The sequence below is a fragment of the Vanessa cardui genome, chromosome 2, assembly GCF_905220365.1.
Source record: "Vanessa cardui chromosome 2, ilVanCard2.1, whole genome shotgun sequence".
NCBI lineage: Eukaryota > Metazoa > Arthropoda > Insecta > Lepidoptera > Nymphalidae > Vanessa > Vanessa cardui.
The window spans coordinates 655,321-672,336 of record NC_061124.1 but is presented as its reverse complement, the minus strand read 5'-3'; the positions used below and the strand labels follow the sequence as shown (position 1 = coordinate 672,336).

The window sequence follows — 17,016 nt, the reverse complement described above, 5'->3', positions numbered from 1 at the left end:
TTACTGTAATTGTTCTGTTAGACTTTAGTAGTGCTTTTAACTCTGTAGATCTTGACATTCTTCTTGGTACCCTCCGAGCGGTTAATATTTCTTCCTCTACCATTGATTGGTTTCACTCTTATCTTTTCGGGCGCCGGCAGTGCGTGAAAACAGAAAATTCATCGTCTGATTGGTCTAACTTATCTGCCGGTGTTCCTCAAGGCGGCATACTCTCTCCGCTTCTCTTTTCTGTTTTCATTAATAACATTTCACGTGTCATCTCTTCTCCCTTTCATCTGTATGCAGATGACTTACAGCTGTATCGTCATTGTCAGTTGTGTGAGTTGTCTGAGACTGTTGACTGCCTAAACGAAGACCTCTTGGCTGTTCAGTTATGGGCCAAATCTTTTGGCTTACTGGTTAACCCTGCCAAATCACAAGCAATGATCATTGGTAGCAGTAGGCTAAGAAGTAAAATTGACTGGCCATCTGTGCCCTGTATCAAGTATGCTGGGGTTCCAATAGCCTATCATGATAATGTAAAAAACTTGGGCCTGATCATTGACTGCAACATGTCTTGGACGTCTCATCTCAACGATGTTAGTAAACGTATGCATTTCACGTTTCACTCTCTCAGACGTCTCCAATATTTTCTCCCTTTCAACACCAAAATTATGCTCGCTCAATCTCTTCTTCTCCCTATTCTCGACTACGCTGATGTTTGCTTTCTGGATGTGACAGAGGAACAGCTTAATAAGTTAGAGCGCTTACAAAATCTTGCTATTCGCTTTATTTTCGGGCTACGTAAGTACGACCATGTGTCTCTTTTCCGCGCTCAACTTAAATGGCTGCCTATCCGATTTCGCCGTGATATGCACATCCTTTCGGTCCTTTTCAATATTCTCACAAACCCTAATATTCCTGAATACCTCAGCTCCCGCCTCAACCTGCTTCCTCCTTCAACCCGTTCCAGGCGTTCTTGTTTCACTATGATGCTCGATGTGCCTCGGAGTAACAGCAAATTTCGACTTCAGTCGTTCACAGTACGAGCTCCGCTACTATGGAACAAACTTCCTAAATACATACAGGACAGTAATACTATCGATATGTTTAAAAAACGATTAAGACAGCATTTCCTGACACAAGTTTACCCTTCATCATAAACTTTGATATTAATACGTGTGTATCTATGTATATTATATATATCTATATATGTATATATATATTATATATATATGTGTATGAATGTGTATTTATATAAATATTTTTTTATAAGTAATTGTAATAATGTGTGTAATAAATAGAAGTATATTTTTATTTGCTATCCATTATATATAAATATATCAATTCTATCTTATTTTAGTCTGCACTACATTGCCCGCTGATTGACTCTTATCACTCACCTCCATAGGTTGACTGGAAGAGATCTCTTTTAGAGATAAGTCCGCCTTTGCTCATGTTTTTTCTATTTTATTATTTTCTGTAATGTCTTTTTAGTGCAATAAAGAATATATATATATATTTACATTCAATTAAATACAGATTGAATAACAGTGAGAAAAATGTTCTTTATTTATAAAACAATGTCTTTGATTGTACAAGCTATGGCCGTATGGAGGGAGCAGTGTACGAATTTCCAGATGATCACACAATCTTTGGTCTGAATTGAAACGTTTGTTTTGAATTTGAGTCACACGATTATGTTTCTCTTTCCGTCGTCAGTTTGTTGACATATAAAGGAAGAAGACAAAGCATAGTGTTACTAAATTACCCTAATAAAACGTAAAAGACAAAAATTATAAACGTTTTTGGTCTAATTCATGATCATTAATTTTGAAATTTTCAGAGGTACAACTAGTTAAAACTAGTTAAAACATTCAAAACAATTAATATCAAAATCGTTTTCTAAAATAAACTTATTTACGCTTAAAAATTACACGACGCGATCATTCGTAGAATGAAAAGTAAATTTCCCCAAGTTCTTCGTAACTTCCTGACATAGCTCGCGTGCCGCAGAGCAGCCGGCACAGTGTCAACACCATATAACCTAGGCCTACTCCACGCCCTTAACTAGGCAACACATTAGTGATGTAACGTTAATCGAATTCTTGATTATCGATATTCTAGCTTGTTTAAATCATACCTAAGAATACATAAGGAAAACGTAAAATTTGTGGCCATATATGTGCGAGTATATTTGGACAAATAAATTATTAAAAAAAATATATAAATTATTTTAAATTAACATGGTTATTTTTATTATTAAAGTTATTCAGTCTAGTGAACAAGACATTCGTAGGTAATGTCGAAATATCGAGCTCCACCGAACAAAAATAAAAAACATGGTAAATATCCCGAAATGAAAAACTTATAAACTATGAATGGTTTTGAAGCCGAGTGTGTGGGTACGACCTTAATAAAATACAGTTAAATTACACAAATCGGTTAAAACATATTATGTTAATGTAGATCATATGATAAAAACAATCATAAACACAATTCTTTTTTTGTATATTGATGTCAATCGACTGTGGCCTTTTAAAAATAGGTTAAAGTAATTTATTTAATAACTTTCTAAGCAACATAATACAGGTTAAAAATGTAACAATATTGTTATAACATACGCTTACATTATTAACTAACTAATATATAGTTATAAATCTTGTATGATTAATTGCTATAAAAATAAAGAGAAGTTAATTACATTTTTTTTATAAATTATTATCATCATAAATTATGTAAAATAATTTTTAAACGCTATAAAATATACGACATTTTACCAGGGCTCCCAAATAACACAGTATATACGACTATATTAATTACACATCAAAATTAACACGTGTATAACGTATGTATGTGTGTACGTGTGGGAGAGTGTATGTTTTCCTTAAAATGCAGCTTTGAAATTAAGATCTTAGTTTTTCGTATATATTAAAATCCCTTACATGGAAATCTTCTCGAAACTTGGACTGGATTAGTTGTTAGACGAATTCCTCTTAGGATATTTTACGAGTTATGTACTAGCTAATAATACCCAGTTGCGTCGAAATGACTCTTTATGATTGTATAACCGGCGCTAAAATACTTTCCGTACCCAAAAGCATTTGTCATGGTGTTCAGTTTAACTGTCTAGCAGTTGTTCTGGTGTAGCGCCAACTGGTGGCGTTACATCAATGTAGATGCACTAATACTTTCACGGGCGTCGGTAATGTTTCAAAATTGACCAACATCCTTTATTATATGATAATAAATTTATTGATTCTCATCTAAAAACGAAATCATTAATAATTTTCACAATAATTGTGTCATTTTCATTTCCGTGGTTCGATTAGTAAGAGTTAGCATTCGCGGGACATTTGGTTAGGCAACCACTCGCTCGCGCCGGCTCTGGTGTGTTAACACCGCGCCCAAGAATGCAAGTTCACTGATGGTGCAATGATTAAGCTGACAATTATACTGGTCTTCGGTGAAAAAGATAATTGTTGATTCGGATGAGTTCTTGATGCTGTTTACTTTATTTTATTTTGCTACTTTGTAGATCCGTAATGAAATAATTGTAACTATCATAATAGTTATTAATAACATGTCGGTAAAATCTTTAAAAAGGTAATAATTATATACACACATGTAATAACTTTAATTATAATTACCTAATATCTTTTCGATTTTGCTTAGTCTTTATTAAAAGTCATATTATAAGTATTTTCTTTTTTTTTTTATACATTATAAATGGGGTAGGATTCTCAAGATGGAGCTAAAACAGATATTTTTAATCTATAATAAATACAAGAATACATTAAATAAGTTTCGTTATATTGTTTATTAAAAAGTTTTATAAATTAATTATAGTGTTTAAACTATTTCAAAATAATGTTGAAAATATTAATTTAATTAACACAGATAACGTATCCGCGATACACCAAAATGTTGAGTATTTTGACAGAGATACGTAGTTAACGTGCGAAAACAATTGCATAAGAGATAATTACCGGAATTACGTAACGTGTTTCGGTTTGCACGTAACACTGTTGACAAATATTTCGGCATTGAGTTCCTATATGGTAAGGTTGACTGCACACGGTGACTTCAATATTATCAACCGAAGATGGTAAAAACGCGCGAAGATAAAAAAGGTTATTTTTACAGGAGTTATGAATGATTATTTTTGTATAAAACTTTGATACATCATATAATCATAGATAAAAAAGGCAGCAAACAAATTACTAGATTTTATTTCAATATTGTTTGTTTCTTTGTTTTTAAACTCATTATAACCTTTGATGACCCTTGATATATGAAAACAAGGATAATATATAATAAAAATAATCATAAATATGAGATAACATCACATACATTACTCTGATCCCAATGTAAGTAACTAAAGCATGTGTTATGGAAAATCAGAAGTAACAAAGGTACCACCCAGACCCAAGATAACATAGAAAACTAATATTTATATCGATAATCTATATCGACTCGGCCGGGAATCGAACCCGGGATCTCGGAGTGGCGTAACCTTGAAAACCGGTGTACACACCACTCGACCACGGAGGTCGTCGATAAAAATACCACGGTTAAGTGCAAGAGATGTATCAACGTTTCTGTGGTAGGACCAAGTCTAGGTCTTACCCTAACTAAGGATATGTTATCGCTTATCAGTTACGCTGTATGTATTTTTGTTTGGTTTCGAGGGTGTGTGTCAGAGATACAACATAGAGTATTTCCTCATAGTTTTCGCAGTGGGTAGCGCTTCGGTAACGCATGGCACACTATTTTATGTAGATACTTATCGTCTGTCCGATTGCTATATATAAAAACGAGAAGGCAGCAAGTAGTTGTCTGGTATATGCGATGATAAGACCATCTGCCCCCATTTTACACATTTATAGTTTTTACTTTGGTTTGTGTATACCAAACAAAGAAAGTAAGAAAGAAATGTTTATTAGGACACAGTACATAATAAAAGAATAAAAAGTATAAAAAATTTAAAAGAAAAACAACAAAAATAAAAACATATTAACTAACTGTAACTACAGACTAACTTAATATACAAAAAAACAACAACAATGACAGTTAACGTGTCCTAAAGGTTACCATTCAGTTTTCAAGTTGGGTTCCAAAAACCACGCGAATTCTATTAGGATTTCAAATGCTATATTACGTATAAGAGAAATAATATGAAAAAAAATATTTTATTATTAATAGCAAGCATTCAAATAAAATCAAATCAAAATATACTTTATTCGAGTACGCTTTTTTAAGCACTTTGAATCGTCATTTGACAATTATATTAAGTGAAGCTACCACCGGTTCGGAAAATAGATTCTACCGAGAAGAACCGGCAAGAATCTCAGTAGTTAATCTTTTTCAATCTTTAATAATTTCATGTTCGAATTTTTACTTGAGTTCCTTAAATAGTTAACCTCTAAAAGTTTGTAATAAACGGTGTTATTACACGAGGGATATGATACATTAAACTCCATGGTAGTTGGTTGTTGGAGCTGGAGTTGGTCGAGGAATGTACTCGTAAAGCTACCTCTTCTTAAGGGGTAACTTCGCGCTTAATTTAATCATTCATTTTAAGTACTTTGAATAAAGTTTTTTTAAGTGTTTATCGGCAAAGGTCACTATTGTGACCATTTGGTCGTCTGCCTTCTCAATGGAAATTAAAAAATAAAAACATGAAAACGATCCGACCATCTGTCGTCGTATTTATTAACAAACGTCTGATCAATACTCATATGCATAAACATATTATGCATATATACTTCTGACTCTCGCAAAACATTGCGAAATAATTTATTTCCGAACGTTTTTTATGAATATTTACCTAAGACCACTTTATTTGATTTATTATCACTATACATTTCGACACCAACGTCTTAAAATTATATATTACATATTACTAATATTTTCGATGACATCTAAATATACCCAATCTGTTGGAATAATAATCATTCATTAAATGTGTAAAGCTCATATTTACGGATAATTGAGCATCTACCAAGTTCGACCTTTAAAGTCTGAATTTTATAGTTTAGAACCGCAATTTTAGTTCAGTACACATACCAAAATGATATTATTTAAAATGTTTGTGTTATTTTATCTGTCTGTTTCTTCCGGCTAATCTTTTAAATTAGACCGATTTTGACGGTTTTCACTGGGCGATAACTGATATAATAAGGAGTAACTTAGGCTACAATAATATTTTTTTTGTTAAATTTAAACGCGTATAATTTCGCGGGCACAGCTTCTGTGAAATTAAATCTTTACGCATATATGTGTTGTGATGTCATATAACCAAATACATTCGCGAAATTGACGATTGACTGTTTTTTTCAAGCTAAACTTAAATAGTGTCGTGCTATACGTATTTCATTTTACTGCATTGATGTCTGTCTTCATCAGAGGCAATATATAATTTTTGAGGTTTTTGAGGTTTTGATATTTAAATTCATAGTAATTCAGTAGATATCTCTAGTTATTCCAATTGTACAGACAATTTTATCTTTTTAGTTTAAAAGGATACAGGGCATATAAAATATACTAAATTGTTTCTCTTTTTATGTTTATTCATTGAAAGTATTTGTCCAGCGTTTGGTTTTAGGAGGTCAAGGGTCTTGGTATTATTTACTGTTAAGCAAATTAATTGTTCATTATTACTCTCCTCAGTACAAAGGAAATGAATGCATTGTCAGTAAGAGAAATGTGTCGATGTTTATTTTATAATAATAAATGCAAGGTTCGATTCAGGATGACATCGCTGTTAATATGCTAAGGCATATTTTTTCTGTCATATAGGTTGGCGGACTTGCTATCGATTCAAATTTTTGAAAGTCATCACAGCCCATAGTGGTATCTATCATTCCTCATATAATAAGTAAACTATCTTTATTTAAGAAGTGTTTACACTTGTTTATTGATAGTCATAAATCTACTAGTTCAAACCTGAGAAGAACTGGCCAAAGAAACTTAATATAGTATATTTTTTTTAGTATATGTGACAAACAAAGAAGTAGTCAAGTAGAAGTATCAAGTCAACGATACATATAATTATTTTTGATTGCTTTTTAGTTTTCTTAGACGAATGCTGTGTTAGAAAAAAAATTAATGTAAAAGTTTAGCTAGTACAATCACTTATATCGGTGTCACCGATGCAGCTTAACGCTTTTACGGGAAAGAGTATGACACCACATAAAACAGCATTAGATAATGCACCTTCGTATTACTCACTCGTTATGTAAAGCCTTAGGAAACGAAGATTACTCAAAGATAGTACTCGTTAGAAACGTTGACCTAGGTCACTGTTGTGTGTCACGCCAGTTTCTGGGTTAATCAGCATGACGTAACATTAAAATAAAAATTGGAAATACTGTAAACTGACCAAAAAATACTATTTTATTTTCAAGTAGCGACTCGCACGGCTTTTCACAGGTGCAATATTGATAGTAAATATACCATGGAATTTATTTATTTATTTACGACATCACATTACAAACTTGTAGAATAATCAGTGTTTCTTTACTATATTGTGCATATATTTTATACAAAATCCTTCCTCTCGAATCACTCTATTAAAAAAAACCGCATCAAAATCCGTTGCGTAGTTTTAAACATTCAAGTTAACATAGCCCACATAGGATTAGTAAGCTGAAGTGGCAGTGGGCTGGTCATATTTGTCGTAGAACCGACAACCGTTGGGGAAAACGTGTTCTAGAGTGGAGACCGCGTCTCGGCAAACGTAGTGTAGGACGTCCTCAGGCACGGTGGAGTGACGATATACGCAAGGCGGCAGGCAGGAGCTGGATGCGAGTAGCCGGAGAAAGACCACAGTGGCGTGCGCTTGGAGAGGCCTGTATCCAGCAGTGGACCAAAACGGGCTGATGATGATGATGAAGCTAACATAGGGATATAGGGACAGAGAAAGCGACTTTGTTTTATACTATGTAGCGATTAGCTAATTCTAAAGCGTTGCAGTAGTTATAAATTATTAGTAAAGCTATCCAAGATTCGCAGGCCATCAATTGTACATTGATAGCACAATATCCGACACTCTTAATAACAACAGATCTGTACAAAGTAAATCCATTGTATATCTTAGGAATAAATTGATGTATTAAGTGTAATAATTTAAAAAATAAAACGTAGATGGTACCCGAAATTGGTCTATTTAATGGAACACCAAAATAATTACGTATTATAAAATCGCTATAAACGCTAGCAGATAGACCAAGGTATATTTCATCTGGCAAAATTTACAAGATTTTTTTTTCTTTTTCGTAAAACTATATTTTATATTAAATTTATTCTTATTCGCTTGCCAAAAAATATAATATATAGCTATAATTACTTTTTAGTCTCTATCTGACCATAGAGTTCTCAATATTTCTTTTGCTCTCATTCTTTCCATATTAAATGTTGTTATAGTATAGTAATGCTGAGATGGCCCAGTGGTCTGAACGCTTGCATCTTAATCGATGATCGCGGTTTCAAATCCAGGCAAGCACCACTGAATATTCACGTGCTTAACTTGTGTTTATTATTTATCTCTAGCTCGCCGGTAAAGGAAAACATCGTGAGAAAATGTGTTTAATTTCATAGAAACTGCCCCATTCGTATTCCACCAACCCGCATTAGAACAGCGTGGTGGAATATGTTCTAAACGTTCTCCTCAGAGGGAGAAGAGGCCTTGGCCCAGCAGTGGGAAATATATAGGCTGTTGGTTTTTGATTTTGTGTAATAATAATAATAATAAGTTTACCAAATACATTTAAGAAACAGTTTTACGCATTAGTTAGTCTGTGAGATAGTAAAAAAATATCAGTACTTTTTAAATATTTTTGCAGGACGGAGTCGCGTTCACTGTTCGTTCGTATTTTACTTAACATTCCTTAAAATATATTGCGTCTTGTTTATAATATAATATTATTAAGAAATATAATTGCATTACTTAATAACACTCGCGCGCTTGTTCCAGTTTTGTTGATTATCTCAGATTACGTATTACCGTACTTGAAACATATTCATTGATAAATAAGTTGAATATTATGAACAGAAAAGCCTATACTTAATTTTAACTTTACTAAACTAACTTTAATGTTTAATCAAAACAAAGTTTATAACGCCTTATAACAAAAATTAAAACAAAATCAAATGAAAATCGACTAAAATTGTGACACTTAAATTCTAAGTCGCACAGTCACTGTACCAACATATTGATATTTTAAAACAATTTAACTTAAGGTTTGTGGTCAATACTGCAGTCTCAATATATACTAATATTACAAATACACGGTTAGCTCCTTCTATTTGTTTTTTAGTTGATTACGTGTAACAATACAATCACCTTAGTCAGAGTGTAGATCTAGATAAGGATTTAGGCACATTAAGACCTGAACTATTTCGCCTACGGCGCCAAATATCGAAGGAAACCAGACAACAACACAGGATATATTGTAGTGCACAAACACAGATGCATTATCAAATCCCTAACTCTCAAAATTAAATGGGAAGGCAAATCCAAAACGACCGAAAAAAGTACCAAGAACTTTACGTGCTTTCTACGTTATACACGTTGACAGATAAACTTTGCATCTCCCGAACTTGGGATTTGAACCCAGAACTCCTTAATCGATGGCCTTATATGTTGCCTATAGACTAACGTCCAATCATCGTATATAAATTACCTGATGATGTACATTATTTGTGCAAACACTTGTGCAATGTGTCCTGCGCAGTTACTTAGAGCCTCGAGTCAAAGATACAATATGATCCTTTTCTTTAATACTCTACTTCTCTTTTAGTCGTATATATAATCTATATATATTATAGAACGTAAAATTATTTAACTGTTAGGTAAAAAATCGTTATATCACATTTATCAATTATTATAACCACGTAGCGTACCGATGCTTGCTTCCGCAAATATTTGACGTATACTATGAGCAATACAAATATCTTCGACAATCACGACTTATTAGTTGTTAGCTAAGTAAACGCTCCTGATGGAATGTACTATATAAGTATATATGTTATTCATAATTGTACAAGTCCATCTTTGTGTAAAGGAAAATATATAAAGATAATAATATTTAGCACGTTTCATTTATGTAATACTTCAATGTTATAAATTCGATCGGTCTGTCAGAAGTGAATTTGATGAAGGAAGCTTAAACCTAATATGTTACACTTTATAATCAAAACTTATGAAGGAACACGGCATTACTTGTGTAATATTTGAAAAGTTTAAATCAAAATATATTCAGTTATAAGTTTTAATTCTTATAAAAGTTACGCTGGTTATTCTGTCAGAATAACCTCGAAACTCACCGCAAAACCTGATCGTGAATTGATCATCGATTATCAGAAAACGATACGTGATACTGACATCAATAAATTAGAAGTTTTTGTGCATAGCCTTATTTAAAAATAAATAAATAAAATACATAAAACTTGTACCAGAACATGCAACGCTTTTCGGAGAACATTTTAATCATTACATTACAGCTGTCTCTACCTGTACATGCTTAGATCTTTAAAATTACGCAAATGATTTTGATGCGGCGTTTTTTAATAAATATAATGATTCGAGTGGAAGGTTTTTCTATATAATACATGGACAATATACTAAATGAACACTACTAATTTAGACATTCTCTACTATATTTAGTATCAGCATTGCACCGTGCGAAGCCGAGTTGGGTCGCTAGTATATAATTATATTATATAAGTAAGTACGCTTCGCAGTTTCACCAGCTTTAAATTTAGATTTGAGGCGACAAGCGTGAATTTCATGTTTTTGTAATATAATTATCACGTATCAAATAAAAAATCACATTAGGCGATTTTAGCATTTCACGGGTTATACACGAAATCATGTAGTTAGTATGTATATATTTATAGTACAATTAGTTATATTTATAGTGTATTTGGTTTTTTAAAGAATAGCACTACCTAAATCACATTTATATGCTGATACAAAATTTGTAGGTTATGTTTAGCACTTTTATTTTAAATATGATGATGATAAATTTTTACACAGTTTTTTATGCTATTTATTGGCGAATGAGCATATGGGCCACCTGATGGTAAGTGGTCACCACCGCCCATAGACATTAACCACTCTTTTCATTGCCAATGCACCACCAAACTTGGGAACTAAGACTACACTGGCTCACTCACCCTTCCAACCGGAACACAACAATACCAAATACTCTTATTTGGCGGTAGAATATCTGATGACTGGTTGGTACCTACCCAGATGGGCTTGCACAAAGCCCTACCACCAAGTAAACATAGTTCACTTGGTGGTATAATACAATCTAATATGATATGATTTAATTTACCGACATACTCAAATATAATTTTTTTTAATAATTTCAGTGAAAATAAAAGCAAAAGCTTCACCAAATTGTCATGTAATTTTATTCTTTACAATATATCTGTATGCGAGTAATTTCCTTATGTAAATCATCTTTTAAATAATAAAATTAAAAGTGATAAGTGTGTTTTTAAGTTATACACGCCAGCGTCTGAGCGACCTACATTACAAATTTCTATTTGTAGTTATGCAATGGATCTCACCTCATTTATCGATTATTATCTGTATAAGAAATTGTATATTTTTGAATACTTTTTGTATGTATCCTGGCAGCATTTATATATTGTTATTTTTATTTTATGCTAATTCGTATATATCATGGTTTAAAGAACATTGTATTAATTACTCACTCAGTGTTATTAACATATTAAATAGATAACAAACCTTTTTTCAAATATTATGTTCCAATATATTTTCTTTGTTCATAAAAAAGGTTACAGTTATATTTTATAAACATACTTTTATTGTTGATTCTCGAAATGCAGTCACTAACTTTTTATAAATAAAAAATGCGATATTCTAAAGTATTTGCCTGTGTAATTAAAGCATTTGTACAATAATAATAATTTATTTTTAAGCTGTATGGCTGAGAATAACATTGATAAATTAAGCCATTTACTAAATACAAGATTATAAATTATTAATAAAATATTATTGTAGCGGTCGATTTTATTTATGATATTTACATAAATATGTATTTGATTTATTAAAAAATTATAACTACCCTGACGCTTTTTTTGGCTTTGACTGACTTTTTTTCTTCACAATTTAACCAGTTTAATTTGGCAATATGGGATATTTCCTTTTATAAATATAAAAAAAAACCATTTATAGTATAGAATTTCAATTGGGAAACATAAATTGGGTAAAATATGTATATATCAATAAAAAAAATATCAAAATAAACTTTATTCAAGTGGGCTTTTACAAGCATTTTTGAATCGTCATTTAACTATTAATAGTTAAATGACGATTCTTCACTTAAGTGAAGCTACCACATAATAAAACCATGCTTGCAAATATCAATCATTTACACAGCCTTATATTTTCTTGAGGGCAATGCTTAGACCGAAATCCACCAAGAAACTTCAAATCAGACAATACACATTAACAAAATTTACCTCCAGCATTTTACACACGATTTCCTAGGATATTTTCGAAGCAAAGGATTATTTAGATTAGGATAACGAAATTAAGCGCGAAGCTCAAGACCGAACCGTCTGGCGGAGCACTGTGGAGGCCCTCTGCCCCATCTAGGGGACATAGGAATTTAAGTCAAGTCAAGTCAAGGTTTATAAAGACGAAAAGTCTTGTAGACTGGACTGTCTCAGTTTTACATAAAAAAATCCAAATTATCCTTAGCAGTATTGTTTTACTGCTATTCGCTGATTCCCATCAAATTTCTCAAGATCTTTGGACGTAATCTATACTAATGTTAGAACTATGTAATGTTTGTTTGTAAGTAATGACCAAATTGTAAAATTTAGACATCTCTAACACCTATGTTATTCCAGAGTGCAATTGGGTACAATCGTATTGGAAATTAATGACCTCGACCTGAAATATTTTGAATATTTGCCCATATCAAAGTTAACTTAAAGTATTAATATATTTGTATTAAAAATTCAAATTTATTTTCTATTGCAATTTGTTTTTCCAAATATAATATCAAAAATTAAAGTATCTTTTATAGATTTAAAACAAAGTGGGTTGCCCAACTTGTTTGAGACGTTAAAACTCTCGAATAGAGAACTCGTTACATAAAACTTTTGTTATGAGCTCGTTTTTGCAATGCGAAACGCATACGAACAACTTAAACATTAAATAACTGTAACATACAGATACTATATTATAACCACATTCAATTAAATTGAAATATTCAGGAGATTTTTATTATAATTTCAATAAAAATATATTAATATTTTGATATGGATTATTTACATGCTAAAACTACTTGGGATGTATCTAATATACCAAAAAATCAAAATCAAAATCAAAATCAAAATAAACTTTATTCAAGTAGGCTTTTATAAGCACTTTTGAATCGTCATTTTACAATTAAGTGAAGCTACCACCGGTTCGGAAAGTAGATTCTACCGAGAAGAACCGGCAAGAAACTCAGTAGTTACTCTTTTTTAACATTTAAAAAATACAACGAAAAGACTTAGAATCAGTTTAAATTAATAGTATTGAATTGTATTTTCATTCCAATTATAAATATTTACGAAATTTCTTATTTATATGAGAATTAGATGTCGTTTGAAATCGACTTCCCAAATTTTTGTCTAATTACTTTGAAAGTCAGTACGCAACTTTCAAATAATTAAACAAATCTTGTTAAACTAAAAAAATATGTATTGGAATCCAAATCACTACCAACGTGTCACGACTGTACCAAATATATTCTTTGTATATCTTTAAAAGAAATATTTGATTCTTTTTAATTTATGTTATTAATTTAAAAGATAAAAAATATTACACAATTATTTTATGCAAGTTATTAAAAAATAAATGCGGTCCAAAATTTTATCTTGTGACATTGTACCTAGAAAAATAATAACATAAAATAATTATTTCAGAAATTAAAAAATTAACTCTTTGATAATTAATTAAAAAAAATGTCTATAAGTAAAGCTATTTTATTGATAAATGCCTGCCTGACGAAAGTTTATCTCGGCGCCGTGAAAGGGAGAGTGGTTACCCAATTCGCTTATGAAATTGCACATGTGGACCACAGATAATGATTTTATACCTGACATATGATTAAATCACAGATTACTTATTTAGTTACGCACATCACATTTGATGTTTTCAATGAATTTCATGTTTATAAAAAAAGTTAAACGTGAATATTGAATTAATAATTTAATAAGCTTAAACTTTATTGACACATGTGCCCTGGATTTTATTGTCAGTAAATTGGATCCTTAGCGAAATATTTAAGGTTGAATGTTACAAACATGAACAATGAAAGTAGGTCTACTATGTTTGTTACTTTAACGAGACTAAATCAATAAACTGGACTGACGATGATGAAGATGTAGGGTGTTGGATTTACGAGATTTGAGGAATGATACGGGATTTATCATATTTACGCAAAAACTATTACTGGACGCGGTTGAACTCGCGAGAAACTGGTAGTTTAGTAAATTGGGAATAGTTAAGTACTTTGTGTACATTTACTCATTTATTTATTTATTATTTTGCATTCACAACATTGCAAAGCCTAAATTCTAAAATAAAAGCAAAATACCATGAGTTTAATCTACACTTAAGGTATACTCGTAAAGGGTCGGATGGTCGGGGATGGTAAAGTGTACATATCTATCAAAATTCCACCACCTGCTTACAAAAACTCCGATCAAAGAACCGGTTCAATGAACTTCGAATGATCAATGGTATATTCGAAGGTGATGTCGATAGTCTTTTGCTATATTTAAAAAATCCTGGAAGCGATTGTTATCGTAGCTAATTTAATACCAAGGTACACGATACGTAATATCTAGTCACGAAGATTAATTTTCCTATTCTAATATTATTTCAACCTCCATTTAATTCATTTCTCTTTGACCAATATACGACATTATTTTTGTGCAGCTGATTCGTTATTTAAATTAATTCCGATTGCTGTTTTACATTTAGGAAATACTTGACTTTCGTTTCCCATGTTTTTTTTTTTAAATAATAAAAGCAAAACGTCGCATTCGTTCATCCTGCTTATATAAATATTTTGTGTTGTAACACGCGGACGACATTTTGAATGGAGATATCATTCATTTTTTTATTATTATTACGTAAAAATCTGGTGTTTGTTTATATAATCGAAAATAATTGTATCGTTCGCGCGCTTTTTTCTTCACTTCCTCAAGTAAGTGTTATTTATTATATTTGAAATATACTTTTAATGCTAGATAATTATTTGAACTCTTGCATCATTCAAAGCGAAATAATTATAAATTATAACTTACTTTTTAATGCCCAGAGCATATTTTCCTGCAACCCCTCGATGTATTCCTGCATGTCCTCTTTGCATTTTCCTTTGATAACTTTCTGCAGGCGCCCCCACTGTTCCACTAGGATCTGTGCGTCCATCACGCGCAGCATACTTTCCAGACCCATGAGATGCGTCTCGTTAGAAATCATCCCTATTTGTATTCTCGGTTCGTTTACTGTATTTCGTATTGAGTCGGCCAGCTTGCCTAATACATCGTTGGTCGGTTTCGACGTCGTCTTGTCAACTTGCTTCGTAGTTTTCACAATGTGTTGGACGTTGTGAGACTTCTCAGTGGTCGACAATCGTCTCTCGGTTTCGACGTTACCGAAAGCCTCGGCGAATGTTAAGCCATCATCGTCCGCAAACAAGTCGAAGGAATCCTCCGTTGTGAACTTCTCATTCTTACTGGTATTCGGCAACGGTATCATGGACCCGAGCAGGTCCGAGGATAGGTCATCGTCGAGCCCACCTTTGGATGAAGCTTTTTTAATATTTTGAAAAGCATCGATCAAGGCACTTCGCAGTTTTTCCTCGCGGGCGCTTTCTTTCTCGCCAGGATTAGCACCTATAGTGTAAGTCGCACTTATAACTAAAATAATTAACACTAAGCGAGACATTATTATTTTATATATTTTAATTCACTGCACATGCTTGTCTTAGATTTCGAATGCACGATTTATTTTTTCGTTTTGGTGTCAAAGGTGCGCGCGCGACGGCATAGTCGGACAGCGACTGAGCGCTGCTGGGCTGCTTATGACATAACGTTGTTACGGCGCGGCGTGTGGTGGCACTTTCACTGTCGATGCGAAGTCGGCGCGGGCGCAGGTGATCTGCATCCTTGTAGGGCGGCCGATGCGTGCGCTCCACTTTAGGCAACTAGCAATTTGACGTACGTTGAAAAAATCGTAATTAACCTCTCTTATTATTATTACCAAACTGCGGTATGCGTTATAAAAATTATTCGATCAGTATTTTCCAAATTCAAAATAAACTTATTATAAATTTATTCAAGTTTTAAAAGCATTTATGAAAACTAGACGTATGATGAAATATATAGTATAGATCAATCTGAGAAGAATCTATTATAAGAATTATAAAATAATAACTTAGAATAATACGTCACCTTCTCTTAAAACCTAAATTGACGTCAATACTTATACATATACTATTTTAAAGCAAGTTTTGAAGTGATAGGGTACTTTTAAAATCACGGATAACAGACAATCGCTTAATATGTAATATTTTATCGGAGTTTTGTTACTTTTTAATACCGACATTACTGTCTTTTCGGCTGAGTACAATGGAGCCCTTAGCCCTTCGCGTCGGTGGTATAAGGGTTTTGCATGGAGCTTCACCACTAAGCCGACGAACTGTATTTGGTATAAGACCGAAGGATGATAAGACATTACATTATTATTAGAGATTTTATCGGTACAATACTGGCCGTTATTTTACTTTTTTTTTTTAGTAAACAGCTTCCAACCAACCAACCGACAGTTGAGAGAAATAGTTTTCTAATAATCGTAATTATACTGCTTACTAATACTTTATTACAACTAATGCGGCTTTGTAGATTTAATGTATTCATTGTATAAATGCAAATATATTTTTAGTGAAATTGTCATCGTGAATATTTGCATAATCACGTAGTGAAAAAGCATTG

The 17,016-nt window shown here is 32.2% G+C and overlaps 1 protein-coding gene across 1 annotated transcript in view; it reads right to left on the bottom strand.

Annotated features, from left to right (window-relative positions):
* LOC124540398 overlaps positions 1-16,155 on the bottom strand; it is a 53,188-nt gene extending 37,033 nt beyond the window's left edge. Inside the window, exon 1 of the mRNA XM_047117910.1 lies at positions 15,328-16,155. Coding sequence (XP_046973866.1) covers positions 15,328-15,970 — 643 coding nt within the window. The 5' untranslated portion in view covers positions 15,971-16,155. The remainder of the gene's footprint in view (positions 1-15,327) is intronic.
* Positions 16,156-17,016: the final 861 nt, after the last annotated feature.